General features: G+C 40.1%; 1 protein-coding gene across 45 annotated transcripts in view; it reads left to right on the forward strand.

Annotated features, from left to right (window-relative positions):
- sorbs1 (sorbin and SH3 domain containing 1) overlaps positions 1–15774 on the forward strand; it is a 160115-nt gene that overhangs the window by 75426 nt on the left and 68915 nt on the right. For 44 of the 45 annotated variants that reach the window (XM_062975926.1, XM_062975929.1, XM_062975920.1 and 41 more), the window contains 3 exons: positions 5260–5407; positions 7565–7594; positions 14720–14865. In XM_062975926.1, coding sequence (XP_062831996.1) covers positions 5260–5407; positions 7565–7594; positions 14720–14865 — 324 coding nt within the window. The remainder of the gene's footprint in view (positions 1–5259; positions 5408–7564; positions 7595–14719; positions 14866–15774) is intronic. The other variant, XM_062975913.1, reaches the window with a different exon arrangement.

Below are 15774 nucleotides of genomic sequence, written 5' to 3' on the forward strand. Positions count from 1 at the left end.
ACCAGTAGTCAGAAGCCGGGAGAAGTAGTCAGTCAGAGGGCGAAGACAGAAGCCAGGTCAAATACCAATCCAGAGTCCGAAGAGGGTGCAGTCATCCAAACCAGGTCCACGAAAAGGCACAAAGATGGTATCAGCAGATCCGAATCACAGTCCAAGTCCAGTTTTCACGAAAGCACAGAGATCCCAATGGCGCCTCAGCAACACCTTGCCACACGCAAAGTGCAGTGGCCAAACATTCCCATTTTATTCCCCTTCCTCCTGGGTGACCAAACACTCACACCCAAACACCAGGTGTCCCAAATCTACTCAGAGTCTGAACTCCACACAGCTAGAGCTCGTGGATCTGGAGTACCTAGCAATTCGTCGGAGTCCCAATCATCCTGCCCACACTTAGCCCCATGAACACTTAAAGAACCATCCTCCCTTCTCCAAGCATCCCAATTGGGATCAGCTCCTGCAGAAACCCCAGGTTCAGAAGTATCCATAGACCCCAAATCCCCAGACATCTCCGGTGGCTGTGCCCATTCAGTGCCCGCTTCCCCAGCCACCACCTGTTCCTCAGCATCCATCTCCCCATCTGAATCTTCCTCAGAAGATCCCACATATAGCTCTCTAAGTCGCTTCCTGCGCAACTCCTCCAGTGAACCCTCATCACGAGGGTTTTTTCTTCCTCTTCGAATTCCATCACCATCAACCATAATCCCCGAAGGCGCAGTCACAACAATATGTGCACAAATGGTTGGAGTACAGCAATTGTAAATAGTGATGTCAGAAATGAAAGGAAATGAAAGTAGAAAATATCAATGGTAATAATGATTTTATTAATAGCAGCTGCTCACAGAACAGCTGTTTGTTAATAATAGAGATATTTTTTCATTGATGAGTTAACACATGTAATGTGCTCTGATAAAAATACAGAGTAAATATCCTGACATAGTTCAGCTGTTTCATGTTGCAATCTGTCCTGAAACCTCCTTTGATTAAAGTCACCACTTTAAAGCCAGTGACAAAGTGTTCCAGAAAGCTAAAATTATTGGCATTTCTGATGTCAGATGTGTACCCATTTATTATTTTGCATAGAGACTGACAACTTCTTTGTTCCATGGAAAATGCAGTAAGGTAGGAAAGTGATAATATATTTCACATTGAAAGATAAACAAGTGCGTGAACATCTGAGGTTTTGGATAACATTTTTGTTTCCGTGATAGACCAGGAGAGAAAATACATCTAAGTTTGTCATAGAATTTGGTTCTATTATATCTTTCATATGCATACTCGTGAAGTGAATAGGTAGCTGCTTAAGTTGCAGAAGATCAGGGCTATCTGTAAGCATGACTGGGAATTGTCATTGTGCAGAAAGAGGTTAATAGATGGATGATGTAGGTAGCAAATGGTAGTATTTGTTTCTGCCTTTAACTATATATTCTTGGGTGCCAACCTGATTCTGGTTGTTTGTTTGTACTTCAGTTCTTTCCCTCCCACTTTGTTTTATTGATACTATAATCTGAGAAAGGTCTGGTTTGAATCCTTAAATCCTGTCCAGCATGCCTGATGAAAAGATACTGTTTTGTAACAGGACTTGGTTTTTGTGGTGTGTTTTGAGTCAAAGCTGGCACCATGTAAGTCTGTGCAGCCATTAATATATTTTCATTAAAGATAAAGTTTATGTGTTGTTGAAGGTTTTAATGGTTGGAATCACTGGGTTGCTGTGACTTTTCCAGGCTTTATGGCCACTTTCCAGAAGCATTCTCTCCTGACATTTTGCCCACATCTATGGCAGGCATCCTCAGAGGTGCGAGGTCTGTTGGAAACTAAGAAAGTGGGGTTTATATATCTGTAGAAAGTCTAGGTTGGGAGAAAGAACTTGTCTGTTTGAGGCAAGTGTGAATGTTTCAATTTGATCACCTTGATTAACATTGAATTGTTTGGGTTATCTGTGTTGCTGTGAGCCCGGAAAACTCACAGCAACCTAGATAATGTTTATGTTTATATGTAGTTGCATAGCAGTGTAAAAAATAAATCTGTTGCATGTGCTGGATTAAGTTCACCTTAATAATAGAGTGAATGTTGTTTACATTCTGTTAGAACTTCGTCACAGCCTCCTGTTTATGATTAGAGATAATAAAGATGTCAATGATGCACATCATGTAATGAAGAGCCTTATGGGAAGAGAAGTTGAGAAGGTGTGACTCTAGGTCAGGCATAAACCAGAACAACGCCCAAAATACTAGGGTGATGCAAGCACAAACAGCAGCTACAAACATTGGAGCCAGACTTTGTGGCAGACCCAGGCTTTGTTCCAGTGTCTATATCTAGCAACACTATTACAGCATAGCTCATCTTTCAATGTAAACTTGCATCACTTACCATCAATATCCAATGTCTGAGAGCCAGCATGATGTAGTAGTTGTGTTAGGCTAGGGTTGGAATCCGTGCTTGACAATGAAAACCCATTGGGTCACCTTGGGCAACTTACAGTCTCTCAGTCTCAGAGGAAGGCTAGGGCAACCCCACTCTGAACAGATTCTCTCAAGAAAACATTGTGACTTAAAGGCAACACAAGGCAAGGATGGGTGATCTTTTTTTCTTTTGGGGATAGTCTGCTGGAGACTGAATGCTCATAATGGATGGGACTTATGCCTTTTTTGCTAGCATTTATGGAGTTGGAAGAGGCCCCATATGACATTGATTCCAACCCACTACTCAGATCAAGAACTCTAGCTAGGAAGCTAACGCCTTTTTGAAGATATTCAGAGAAAGGGAAAGGTGATCTTATTAGCTAATTGTCTAATATCATAGCTCTTAATTGTCAAGATGCTACTAATGTTCAATCAAAATTTACCCTTCTTGTAACATAAAGCATTATTTATTTATTTATTTACAGCATTTATATTCCGCCCTTCTCACCCGAAGGGGACTCAGGGCGGATCACATTACACATATAGGCAAACATTCAACGCCTTTTAACATAGAACAAAGACAAGACAAACATAGGCTCCGAGCGGGCCTCGAACCCATGACTTCCTGGTCAGAGTGATTCACTGCAGCTGGTTACAGGTGGCTTGCTCTCCAGCCTGTGCCACAGCCCTACCCTCTGGGTCTGCAGAGAATAAAACCGAACCCTCCTTTTTCTGTGATATTCCCTATGCAGTCAAGCCTGCCTTTTCTTCGTGGTTCTGAATATGCCCAGCTCCCTCAACCTTATCTCATAGGTTTTGTTCTCCAGACCTCTTATCATCCTTGTCTCCATTCTCTGAACCTGCTTCAACATATCTGTTCTTCTTAAAATGAGATGCCTAGTACTAAATGCAGTACTCCAGATATGGTGAAACTATTATTTCCCTTGAGTTGGAAACAGTAGTCCTGTTAATGCAGGAGAAAATATTATTTGCTTTCTTTATTGCAGTGTCACACTGCTGGGTCATGTCCAATTTATGATCAGAATAATCCCGTGGTCCTTTTTACATGCCCTTCTGCTAAGCAAATGATCTCCTAACAAACACTCAAGATCTAAATACAGAATTTTGTCTCTGTCTCTGTTGAACATCATTCTACTGGTTTCAGCCCCATTTTCTAGTTAATCAATGTACTTTTGAATTCTGTTCATGTGTTAACAATACCTTAGTCACCATCCCAATGTTATGTCATCTGCAAATTTAATAGGGATTCATTTTAACCTATAGTCTATGTGACTAATAAATATATTGAAGAGTGATGGAACCAGATCAGAACCCTGCAGCTATCCATTTGAGACTTCCCACCAGTTTGAAGCACAGTCATTGATGACAACTCTTTGTAGGTGGTAGTCCAATGCCTATTATGAATCCTTCTGACACTATTCCCATTTCTTCCACATTTGATCAGTTTTCTAATCAAAATAATACAGGGGATTTTCTTAAATACTTTGCTGAAATCCTGATAAATGACATCTATAGCATTCTTGCCATCTTCTGAACTAACTGAAAAAGCCTATGCTAACTTCCACAAATTAGTGTATTGTCATCTGGATATTTAGAAACTGATTCCTTTATAGTCTATTTTAATATTTCTCCTGGTATTGAGATTAGGCTGACTGTTCTGCAGTTCTCCAGATCTTCCTATTTGGTCTGTTTGAAGAGAGAGACAATGCTTGCCGTTCTCCAGTCTTCTGGCACCCACCTGTTCTCTGGGATTTCTCAAAAACGATTACAAGGGATTTAGAGAATATATCAGCACGTTCCTTCAGTACTGTGGGAGGCAGTTTACCTTTTCCTGCAATCTTAAACTGATTTGAGTTAAGTAGGTGATTCCCAGCCATCTCCCTGACAATTTTACTTAGTAGCCTGGATCCTTTATCGAGGACTCTATTTATGAATAGATCACATAGATCTATTTGTGAAAAAATTGAAGCAAACTATTTTCGAGCAGTTCTTCCTTTACATTGTGACCTATTACCATTTCACTATCCTTACTGAGCAGGTGCTCTACTGTGTCCTTGGCCATTTGTTTGCCATGAATGTATCTGAAGCCCGCTCCTTTCCCCCTTTTTTCTTCCTGTTTACTACTAGCTCATTTTGCCTTACCTAATTTTGAGCTTTGCCTTTCCTTATACTATTCCTGCAAACTGGGGCTATGCATCTGTACTCTTTGGAATTCTTTCTGTACTTTATACATGCTATTTTTAATTTTCACTTCCTCTTTGAGCTTATTGTGCAGTCACATTAACTTTTTCAAATATTTGCTATTTTTTTTCTTCCCTAGAATTGTTTGTGATTATGCTTTTATTAACTCTTTTCTCATGAAATCTCAGCCCTGCTGGGTGTCTCTTTTCTTTAGCATTTTTAGCCATTGTTAGCATTTTCCTGTTAACAGCTTGCCAATGAAAGCAATTTTTCCTGACCTTCCTCAGCATACTATCAGTAATCAGATTTCATTAAGGAATGCACAAATTCTGCATGTCTGAGTGTTGTGTTTAAAAATATCTGTTTACCTACATGCAGTCCTCCTCCTCTGTCTGATTATATGCAGAACACTTTATCCTATCCTTAATTGTATGCCAAGCCTTTGATAACTTTTCAGTGGCATTTCTTCTGGCTTGAGTAATGCCTGATGCAAATGAATTATCTGCGGGTTATATATTCTTCTGTGTGTGCTAGCTGCAATGAGAAAGATGTATCGAAGTAACATCTTATGCTTATGTATTTTAAATTGTAAAGCATTTGTCATACAGCTACATCATGATGCTTTGGTAATAATGACATGCACACTTATATGTTTCAGGAACCCTGTCCTCAGCTGTATGAAGCCCCCAGAACCAGCAGTGGCACTGAATGTTATGGCCCTTTAACAGTGGCCAGCAAACATTCCTCGGCCTACCCCTCCACCACAATTGTCAATCCCACCATTGTCCTTTTGCAGCACAACAGAGGTAAGAATACAAACCTATAAATATATTTCTTTTTCTAGGATAGCATTTTTTCTACAACGATTATATCTGATCAGCTAATTACCATGATGGGAATGGGGCGAGTGGGTGAAAGACTCGCAATGGTTCCTGGAAATATCACTACACCGTGCAAGGAAAAATGAAGCAAAGCTATGTCTTCTCTAGCCTGTAGCAATAGTGGCCCTTGATCTCTGCTATATCTTTTTCAGCAATGCTGCAATAAGAGAAGGAGATTTCCTTTTCTTTATTTTTAACTTTTCTTGCTTCAAAATTGGTTCATAATTTTAAAAACTATAGCCATAATAGCATAGTAATGTTGTGACTATACAGCCCTGTGTGACTGCCAAGATCTTTAATTATGAGATCTCTTTTATTAGAGAATAGCGCAAGAGGTAAGGATCAGGATTCAAAATGATCTTAACAGATTGGGTAGCTTAGCCACAGCTAACAAAATGAACCAAGAGAAATGTAAGGTACTTAGAAAAAAAAAGAAGAAACGCAGAGATCTAGAATCACAGAATTAAATGAATTGGAAGAAAATACAGTGGCCATTCAGTCCAATCACAATTCAGGAACACACAATCAAAGCACTACTGAGGGATGGCCATGCAGCTTCTATTCAAAAACCTCCAAAGATGGAGACTCCTCTAGATGCAACTTCCATCAGGCCCAGATCTTGCTGTTTGCAACTTCCATCGGCCCCACATCTGGCTGGGCTTGAACTCCCATCAACGCCACATATGGCCAGTTGACACAAGATGTGGTCAGACTGGAACTCCCATCATTACCAAATTTGACTGGCTGCATTCCCCATCAGCCCCAGATCTGGCTAAGCTTCAAAGTCCAGTCCAAGATCTGATCAGGCTGCAACTCCCATCAGCCCTAGATTTGGCTGGCTTCAGCTCCCATCAGCACCATGTCTAGGCAGCTGCTGCAACACCATCAGCACCAGATCTGGACTCAACCACTCTATTACAGCTGACAACTCTTGGTTTAGAACAGTGCTTCTCAAACTGTGCTCCTCTGGGTGTTTTGGACTTCAGCTCACAGAAATCCCAGCTATCTTACCAGCTGTTAGGCCTTGTGAGAGCTGAAGTCCAAAACATCTGGAAGAACACAGTTTGAGAAACATGTTTAGAACCAAAACATTTACCTTGTATTGACATGGAAATGAAAGACAGACCTGGTGACACCAAGCCCCAAGTCTCTGCATAATGTCTCTCATTGGCTTCATGCATATGTTCAGTAGCATGAGGGATAAAACAGAGCCCAGTGGTACTCCATTGGCCAATGGCCAAGGCATTGACCAGGAGTTTTCCCAGTACCAGCGTCAATGTTTACTCCTCAAAGGTGGAACAGAGCCATTGTAGAATAGTTCCTCCTATTCTCATCTCAGCAAGAGTGGACTAGAAGGATAATGAGTGGCCAAGAAGGATGCTGAGAAATCCATCCTCCCCTTACCTCTTCATCCATAAGCATAGCAAAAACCTGAATGGTTGTTGCGAAAGATCACAGCATAATGTACATGTAGAACTTTTAATAGTCTAAAAGATACTAGTTTCCATTAATAAACGTACCATTTAAAAACACTGTTCGTTGTTTTGTGCCTTCAACAGCAACATTGCTGACTTATGGCAATCCTAAGATGAACTGATCACAGAATTTTCTTGGCAAGATTGGTTCAGAAGGAGTGTTACTATTGGCTTCTTCTGAGACTGAGGGAGTGTAACTCGCCCAAGGCCACACAGGCGGATTCAAGGTCAAGCAGGGATTCAAACCCTGATATCCAGAGTTATAGTCAAACATTCAAACCATGATATCATATTCGTTCCTAGTTTTGATTTTACTATTTCCTGAGTATCATGTATGGTAGTTTTTGAAAATACATATGTGCCTTTTATTTGTTTAATTCAACTATGCAAACATATTATTGACTGACTCAATTAATGGTTTATGATCATAGCTCAGCACTGCTAGTTTGAAGGGGCTGAGCTGAAAAAATGTTTATTTTGGGTGGAAAGATTAGATATAGATTCAGATATAGAACAGTTATGTTCAGCGCATGTTCCTTTGTGCCCGTTGATATCACTGCAAGAGCCTACAGGCCTTATTTGTCTATTACTTTCTTCTTCCTCACAGAACAACAAAAAAAACTTAGTAACCGCGCAGGTATGATGTCCAAAATATTGCCATTCCTTCCCTGCTATTGTTTTTCTTGCTGTATTTATTTAAGGAAGGCACTGTTTCATTATTTACTTGTAGTAGAGTACCTTTAGCGAATCCAGAAGTGAAGAGCTACAATTGAAGAGAAATGACAGTCAGCTTGGAAACTTTGAAGCCCTTTATGTCATCTCTCCCAATACTGAAAGGGATATACATATTCCTTAAGACTGCTTTTGGTGTATTGAACAGATTCTACTTTATAAGTTTAAATACTGACTAATAAATATGTCTGATACTTTATGTTGAACCACTAGAAAAAGTATGTGTTTGCCAACATACTTTAGTTGCATACTGTAGATCAGTGGTTCCCAACCTTTTTCTGACCAGGGACTACTTGACCAGGGACCACTTTGACCAGGAACCACTCTCCAACATTAGTACCAAAAGGGTTATGAATAAGTTTTTGGTCAACTTTAGTTTAGTTCCGGCTATATAGCCCAGAAAACATACAACAATCCAACTTTAGTTAGGTTTGGTTATTTGGGGTGCTGATTCAGAAAATTGCATTAGATAGACCACATTAGCTCTAGTTTCTCATACAGAACATATGCTATCCAGTAATTGCCATCTGCTTGCCCACAGAAAGCCATATTTAATAATCTAGAGCTGATGTGGTCTATCCAATGCAATTTTCTGAATCAGCACCCCAAATAACCCCAGAAATAGGCCTAAAAACGAAGACAGCAAGAAAATCTTTTTTTTTGGTTGGTCTGTGTTATTATTCGTAATAGTAACAGTGAGGCCATTGACCATATTGGGAACCACTACTGTAGATATTGTATCCAATAAATTTACACATACATCTTAGCACAGCTACCAATAGAGGGCACTGGTCATCTTAAATTTGAACAGACCCATGTTCCTTAGACACATATTGTCATAGACAGAACACCACCAAATAGAGTACAACACAGTTTATTGAGGTTACAGAACTAAAAAATGCCCGTAGGAAACAAAGGACTAGGCAAACACTTGTCTTCAGTGTGAAAAGTAACAGAAACAGCTTCGTTTGAATTAAAACGGTTCGAAAGAATAAACCGGATTAAACAGGAGTTTAATCCGGATTAAATCAAAAGTGCTTACTTCAGCCTGGCAATTTAAACAAACAAAAGTTGGTAAACAGAGGTCAAAATGAACACAAAAAACTGGCAGCAGATTCCTCTCTGCTACTCAAAAACTACAGATGAGTAACTCAGGCTGTTTACTCTTCCTTGCAACGAGCGAAATCCAGGTCCAGGCACATCAATCAGGGTAACGGCGGTCAGCAGGGTCCCAATCCGGTCCAAGGTCGAAAGCCAAGCGCAGACGTCTAAAGTTCCACAAGTTCCACCGATAGCCACAGAAGGGATAGTCCAAGGTCGTAGTCAGTCAGTCAGTCCAGCGTCAATCCAGAGTAGGTAATTAATGTCCGTCAAAAAGACGACGGAGGTCCAAGCTATCAAGATTAAACACAAGTTGCACAGAAAAACCCCACACAGTTCCTCCCGCCGTCTATGCCCAGTGTCCTTGGTAACTTACGTATCCAGCAACGAATCACACCCGTCTTCAGGAAGTTCCCCAACAAGAGCCCAAGCGTTCGTCCAGATTACCTTGCCCAACGCAATTAGCCATTGATCCTAAACCCCATTTTATCCCAGTTCATAACTCCTCATCGCTGTCAGCTGCTATCCTAATTCCAGGTGCCTCATCATCATCATCCTCATCAGAGCTAAAACACCTTTGACTACGCCCCACAGCATCCCCAGCTGTGGATCCCGCTCGATCCCTCCAGCCCGTCCATGGGTCCGATCCTGCAACCCGCCAATCGTCTCCCATACTATCATTGCCGGTGACACCCAAATCCTCCCTTACACGAGTCCACTCCATGTCATCCTCCTCTGAGCTAACCATCTCTTCCTCCATTCCCTCGGTAAAACCCTCAAATGAGTCTTCATCTGTTGGTTCTGCAAATAAGTCCCGGAGCCGTTTCCTTTCGCACTCCTCAAAAGAGTCTGACTCTCGAGGAGTCTTACGACCCCGTCTCCTAGTATCGGAGCCAGAAGGCTCAACCATAACACATATCTGTAAAGACCAACACGAGCTCAAAGGATACAAAATTGAAGAAGCTTCTGTCTTCTACTACATTGGAAACATAGGGTACCTACTTCCATGTACTACTGGTTCCATTAAAAAAAAACACACATCACTTTAAATTAGTAGCCATTACCATATTCTTTTAACAGTTAGCATTAAAAGTAGTGGCTATAATCACATCTTGTTGTAGGAAATCACGTGTTAAATCATATGTTGCTGCATTAAATACTTAATTTTGTCACAAGAAAAAAATGGGCAACTACATTTTTCAATTCACGGTATGTGCAATGACTTAGAAAATTTAGATCCAGCCAGGGCTACCAATGTATTTTTCCAAGAGTTTCTGCACCCTAAAAAACTCAAGTAAAAACTGTATGTGAGCTTTTTGTGTAAAGCTTTAGGTTGCCACATTATATGAAAGATCCTTCCAATGAGCTTGCACATTCTCAGTGAACAGCAATGACATGCCCCAACACCAGCATTTTATACCTATCCAGAAAATGTTCTTTTAAAATTCCAGGATACATATAGCAGCAGCAAGCCCCCTCCTCAAAAGTATTTATATTATTCAATATTTTGAGTTCATGTTAAATTCTTTGGCTAGGGGGAGCATGGATGGTCCCTTATGGTACTTGATATTTTTAGAACACTATTCTTTTAAAAAGGAAGGCATGCCCATACGGGTCTCACAACATCCTTAGCCAGTAATAAGCAGAGACACCAAAGAGATTTCTGCTTATTGGGTAGAATTGTCTAGAGCAGAGTTTCTCAAACTGTACTCCTCCAGATGGTTTGGACTTCAGCTCCCATAATTCCTAACAGCGGGTAATCTAGCTGGAATTTCTGGGAGCTGAAATCCAAAACACTTGGAGGAACACAGTTTGAGAAACACTGGCCTAGAGTGTCATGAGATTTAAATCTTTCCTTTTCCCCACCAACTACTAGAGGGACTAGATCAGGGGTGACAAGCTCATTTTCACCAAGGGCAGCATCAGCCTTATGGTTGTCTTCAGAGGGCAATTTATAGCTAGGTTGCCCTGGTATTAAAAGCTGAATACATTACACTATATAAATGAATGGGTAATTATAGGGCTTCATCACACACAGTAAAATCAGTATTTCTACACATTTAAAAAATGGCAACCTGTGGTGCCCTTCACATGAGGCAAGCTTCAACTGTGTAGTTGAGGTATTTTGTTGGTTGGTTTTTCCAACAATTCTTAAACTTGTTGGCAATCAACTTATTGTTAAATTCCCCACATAGAAACAGGCAACATGGTCAATTTCCCTGTGTGATGTTAATCCCTGTTGTCCGCTTTTGTTGCCCGCTTGTCTGTGGGAGGAGCCAAAATGCCAATTTCCCCAGATCACCAATGCAGAAAGGCTTGGGAAAAGATCAGGGTTAATTTAGAACCACTTCCTACGATCTGCAATGCAAATACCCTGGGAAAGATGAGGGCTAATTTAAAACCACTTCCTAAAATCTGGGGTGACTTAAAAAAAAGATGAATAATCAAAATCCTATAGGGAAAGTGGGAGGAAATCTCAGTGCAAACAATCCCAGGGAAAGTGCTGCCTTAAGAAAGGTGCTTCTGTTTCAGTAGAATGATCTTGAGTGCAAATGACCCCATGGAAAGTGCCACCCTAAGAAAGATGCTTTAAATCTGCTTCAGTAGAAGAGACTTAAAGGCAAAGGACCCCAGGGAAGGTGCTGCTTTAAGAAAGATGTTCAACTCTCTTTCAGTGGGTCTTGAATGCCAACAACTCCATGGAAAGTGCCACCTTAATTAAAATGCCTTAATCTGCTTCAGTGCAAGGGTCTTGAAGGCAGTGCTGCCATAAAGGATGCCTGTTTTTAAAAGTGTGCTGTATCCTTGAAATGGGAGACGTCATTGCCTGCCCATGTGATGGGAATTAAGCGGATAGTTGAGTTAGAAGCTGGAGGAACCAATCTAGTGTGATGGGAGTGAGTAAATTCTTCATCTTCTTTAAAACAGAACCCTATGAAAATCCACCCTTTCCCCTGCTTTCCCTCATTTTTTCCACCTCTTTGTGGTGAATTCTTAAGTGATAATGTAGATGTGTTCACCTAACCTTGAAAGCCCAATACATGGCACTATGTAAAACAACAACAACAACAACAACAATAATAATAACAGAAAGATATAAGTATGTTGGTCTGGCATTGAAAGCCTAATACATGACATTGTATAACAACAACAACAACAGAAAGATGAAATTATGTTGCTCTGCTATTGAAAGTTTAAAACATTTTCCACATGAAAACCACCTGCTGATTACCAAGGTTGGTTCAAACCTAATGATCCTATTATCCCCAGGCCTGCTGTGAGGAAAAGTGAAGTGGCCTAATTTGTGAGGTCCACTCCGTGACACAAATTTCCAGCTTAGCTGGGGGTGAGGTCAGGGGATGGAACAGACAAGGGCACACCCCAGTTCTGGTCCCTCAGAGGAAAGGCTGCCTGGGCCCGATGATGAGAAAGTAGATGCTGCCACCTGCCTCATATGCCGTACCTTCCAGAGACTCACCCAAATATTTGAGCCCCAACTATGATAGGCAATTTGCATTCGGCATCCTCTCAGTGCAACCAAAGTAGACCCACTGCTTCTTTTTCCTGTTACCTCACAGTCTCCAGGACACCAAACAATGTGAGGAGAGAACTGGTCTCCAACCAGAAACACATTCCCTACTAGATTTCTGCTGCATTTAAGATGCATTGTATGCACCAATGCTTATCAGAGGGGTAGCGCCAGCACAGGGAGTATCTGGACCTTGAGGAGCACACAAATTATTGTGGCACCCCAGATTCAGCCTGAAGCCTTGAGTTTAACACAGGTGGACCAGAGGCTCCAAGTGAATCCAAAAGGAACATTGAGGCAAACCCAAAAATAAGCAGTATTTGTTATTATTTTTATTTATTTGTGGTATTTATATACCACCCTTCTCAACCACAAATGGGACTCAGGGCAGTTCACAGTGTTGGCAACAATTCAATGCCCTCAATAAAAAAGTATAAAACATCAAAGTTGACCCTCCCCTAATAAAACATTAAACATTATTAAACACATCACATAAAATAACATCATATATCACACAAAGACATAGCCATTGTCCATAAACAGTCCTGGGTCATTTCACTTTCACTTTAAATATTCCTATGATGGGCCAAACGCCTGGTTCCACAGCTAGGTCTTTAGCTGTCTTCTAAAGGTCTACTACCTGTTGTGAGAGCTCTCATTCCTTTGCAATTGGCTATAATAACTTGCTGTAACAATACGGAAGAAAGCAGAATACACTAGATTAATGGCTCATGAGATGAAATAAATATTTAGTAATTTTTTGCCAAGCTGTCAGTAAAACTCACACCCTGAATCTTCCCAATGTTTGAATGCCAATACCAGAAAATGATCAAGATCTCAATTTTCCAATTGCTTTGAAGCACATTTAGTTTTCTCTTCCAGCTATGGCTGGATCTACACTGCCATATAATCCAGTATCTGATCCCAGATTATCTGCTTTGAACTGGATTATATGGCAGTGTAAACTCAGATAATCTAGTTCAATGCAGATAATCTGGGATCACATACTGGATTATATGACAGTGTAGATACAGCCTAAGACAACTCTGTTTCAATTTCAGACAACCAGCTTGAGGCAAAAAAGGCAATGTTTTTGCTTAGACCCACTCAACTATTTTCCATTATATTTTTGCTTATTCTATAGGAAGTGAAACTATTCCTCTTATAGGCACCATGGAATGGCCAAGAGAATTCATTCAACTTATGGAAGCACAGTTTGTGAAGGAACCGTAAAAAATTATTTCCCGCAAATGTTTCAATCCCTGTTGCATTCCATAACAAAAAATTCCAAGCAAACCAGGAATTACTAATCAGTTGCTGATTAAAGAGACAACTGCTTCTTCCTTCAGCTTTGTCAAAATCCTTGTGAATTACACGACAGAGCTTGGATGAAAACAAGGCACAGGGAAACTCGAATAAAAAAAACATTTTTATTGAATTTTTCTGAGGTAGCCAGAAAGGTTCAGAAGATGCGAAGCCTGTCTTTCTCTGGGCATGGTATGCAAGGCAGCTTACAATCCAAATTAAAACAAAATATAGTGTAAAATATAATAAAAAGTGTAAAAGTTACTAAATAAGCAATTGTATTACAAATACGAATTTCAAACTGTTTAGAACATATTTGTGGTGCTTCGTAAGATATAGAGATCCCAAGACTTCAACCCTGATTCTAGACAAAGCTGAATAGGGGTGCCCTCTTTTTTCCAGGCAGTCTAATAGGAATATTTCTTTAATATTGAAAGTGTTGATTTGAGTGGCTCTATACTGGATTTGCTCAGGGTATTCTGTGATGAATGCTGGCTCCTTCTGCATGAGCCTTTCCCTGCATTATAATTTTCCCTGCAGAAACCTATTGTTCTGAAGGGCTTTGATAATTACAACTGTATGCATGGTTTTTGTAAGTGGCTCTCTGTGCATGCTATGCAGTGATAGTTGGCAAATCCTTGATGAGTAATTTACATCATGAAATCGGCTACTTTGCAAATCCTTGATGAGTCAATTTGTATTTTTTACATTAAACTCATTCCTGAAATCTTTCAGAAAAATTGCCAGAGCTGGAGATTAAAATATAGCAAACTGTAGCACTATATTATGTATTCTAGCACCAGGTTAGCATGCAAGTTGTAACTCTGTCTAGCTTTCTAAGGTGCTTGGAGATGTAGGGAAGTATGACCTGTTTTCAGATCATTGCATGCAGTCAAAATGCCAGATTTAAATGGTTTCAGTGATGAGCTTTCTATCTAAAATCCCTTTATTTATCAGTTCATGTTGCAAATTGTTCTGTCTCAAAGCACACAAGTTCCCCATCAGTGTTTCGCCAAAACCTTTGAATTAATTGGTGGTATTTTATGGTAATATTCTATTTCATGGTAATATCAAAGAACAAAAAATTGTTTACAGAGTCAGTGCCAGAAGCACCAGTTCTTGATAAAGTTGATTCCATACCTACGCAAGAAAAAATAAGCCAGTGGAAAAAACAAGATGGAACAAGAGTTACTGAGTACGAAGCTGATCACTCATTGGATGATATAGGCATTCCATTAAGGGTAAGGAAACCATGAACGTTTTTATGTGGCAATTCAACTGTACTTGTTTAATTAAAAAATTAAATCAATCAAGCATAGAAGAAACTGCTTTAAATGTTCATCATCATAAGGAACTGTGTGAATCCTAGCTTGCTCAGAATGGGAAGCATCCTAATGAATTGTGTGCAGTCACTTCCTCTTGCAGCAGGAGCTGCTAAACAAACCACAGACAGTCTGATTTCAATTTTGTTTTTCACTTTGAGATTCAAACCCAGGCTGGATCTGCACTGCTCTATATCGCAGGATCTGATCCCAGATTGCTTTGAATTGGATTATATGAGTATAAACTGTCAGATAATATAGGAAAAGCAATTAATCTGGGATCAGGCCCTGCGATATAGGGTAGTGTAGATCCAGCCCCAGTTCCAACTGTCAGTCTGGGTTGTTTCTTTCCTAAGAAACCAGCAAAAAATCTAGATATGGTTTTTCAGTTAAAAACCCAAACCAAACAAGACAGAAATAAAATGTTCAAAAAGAGTATTTAGGCAGTCTGAAAAATTCTAGTCATGCAAAAGTTGTCTTTGCTGATATAAACAGTGACTGATAATAATGTGAAAATTCCACTGGCCAGTCAGTTAGTCTGAAGGTTGCCACAAATACTGTCCCAAACCTGTGGCAGTCCAGAAAGTCCAGCTTGACCAAGATCACACTGGTCTCACTGGACCTTCACCTTACTGTCTGTGTCTCTATCACCACTTTCAGACAGCATCAGAGCTCTGTGAGAGATCCTGGCCATCATAGGTACCTTGCATTGACAGCAGCAGAGGTGCCCACTTGACCAGGAATAATAATAATAATAATAATAATAATAATAATAATAATAATAATAATAATAATATAATAATAATAATAATAATAATAATAATTGTA

Source organism: Anolis carolinensis, chromosome 3 (genome assembly GCF_035594765.1).
Source record: "Anolis carolinensis isolate JA03-04 chromosome 3, rAnoCar3.1.pri, whole genome shotgun sequence".
In the NCBI taxonomy this organism is placed as follows: domain Eukaryota; kingdom Metazoa; phylum Chordata; class Lepidosauria; order Squamata; family Dactyloidae; genus Anolis; species Anolis carolinensis.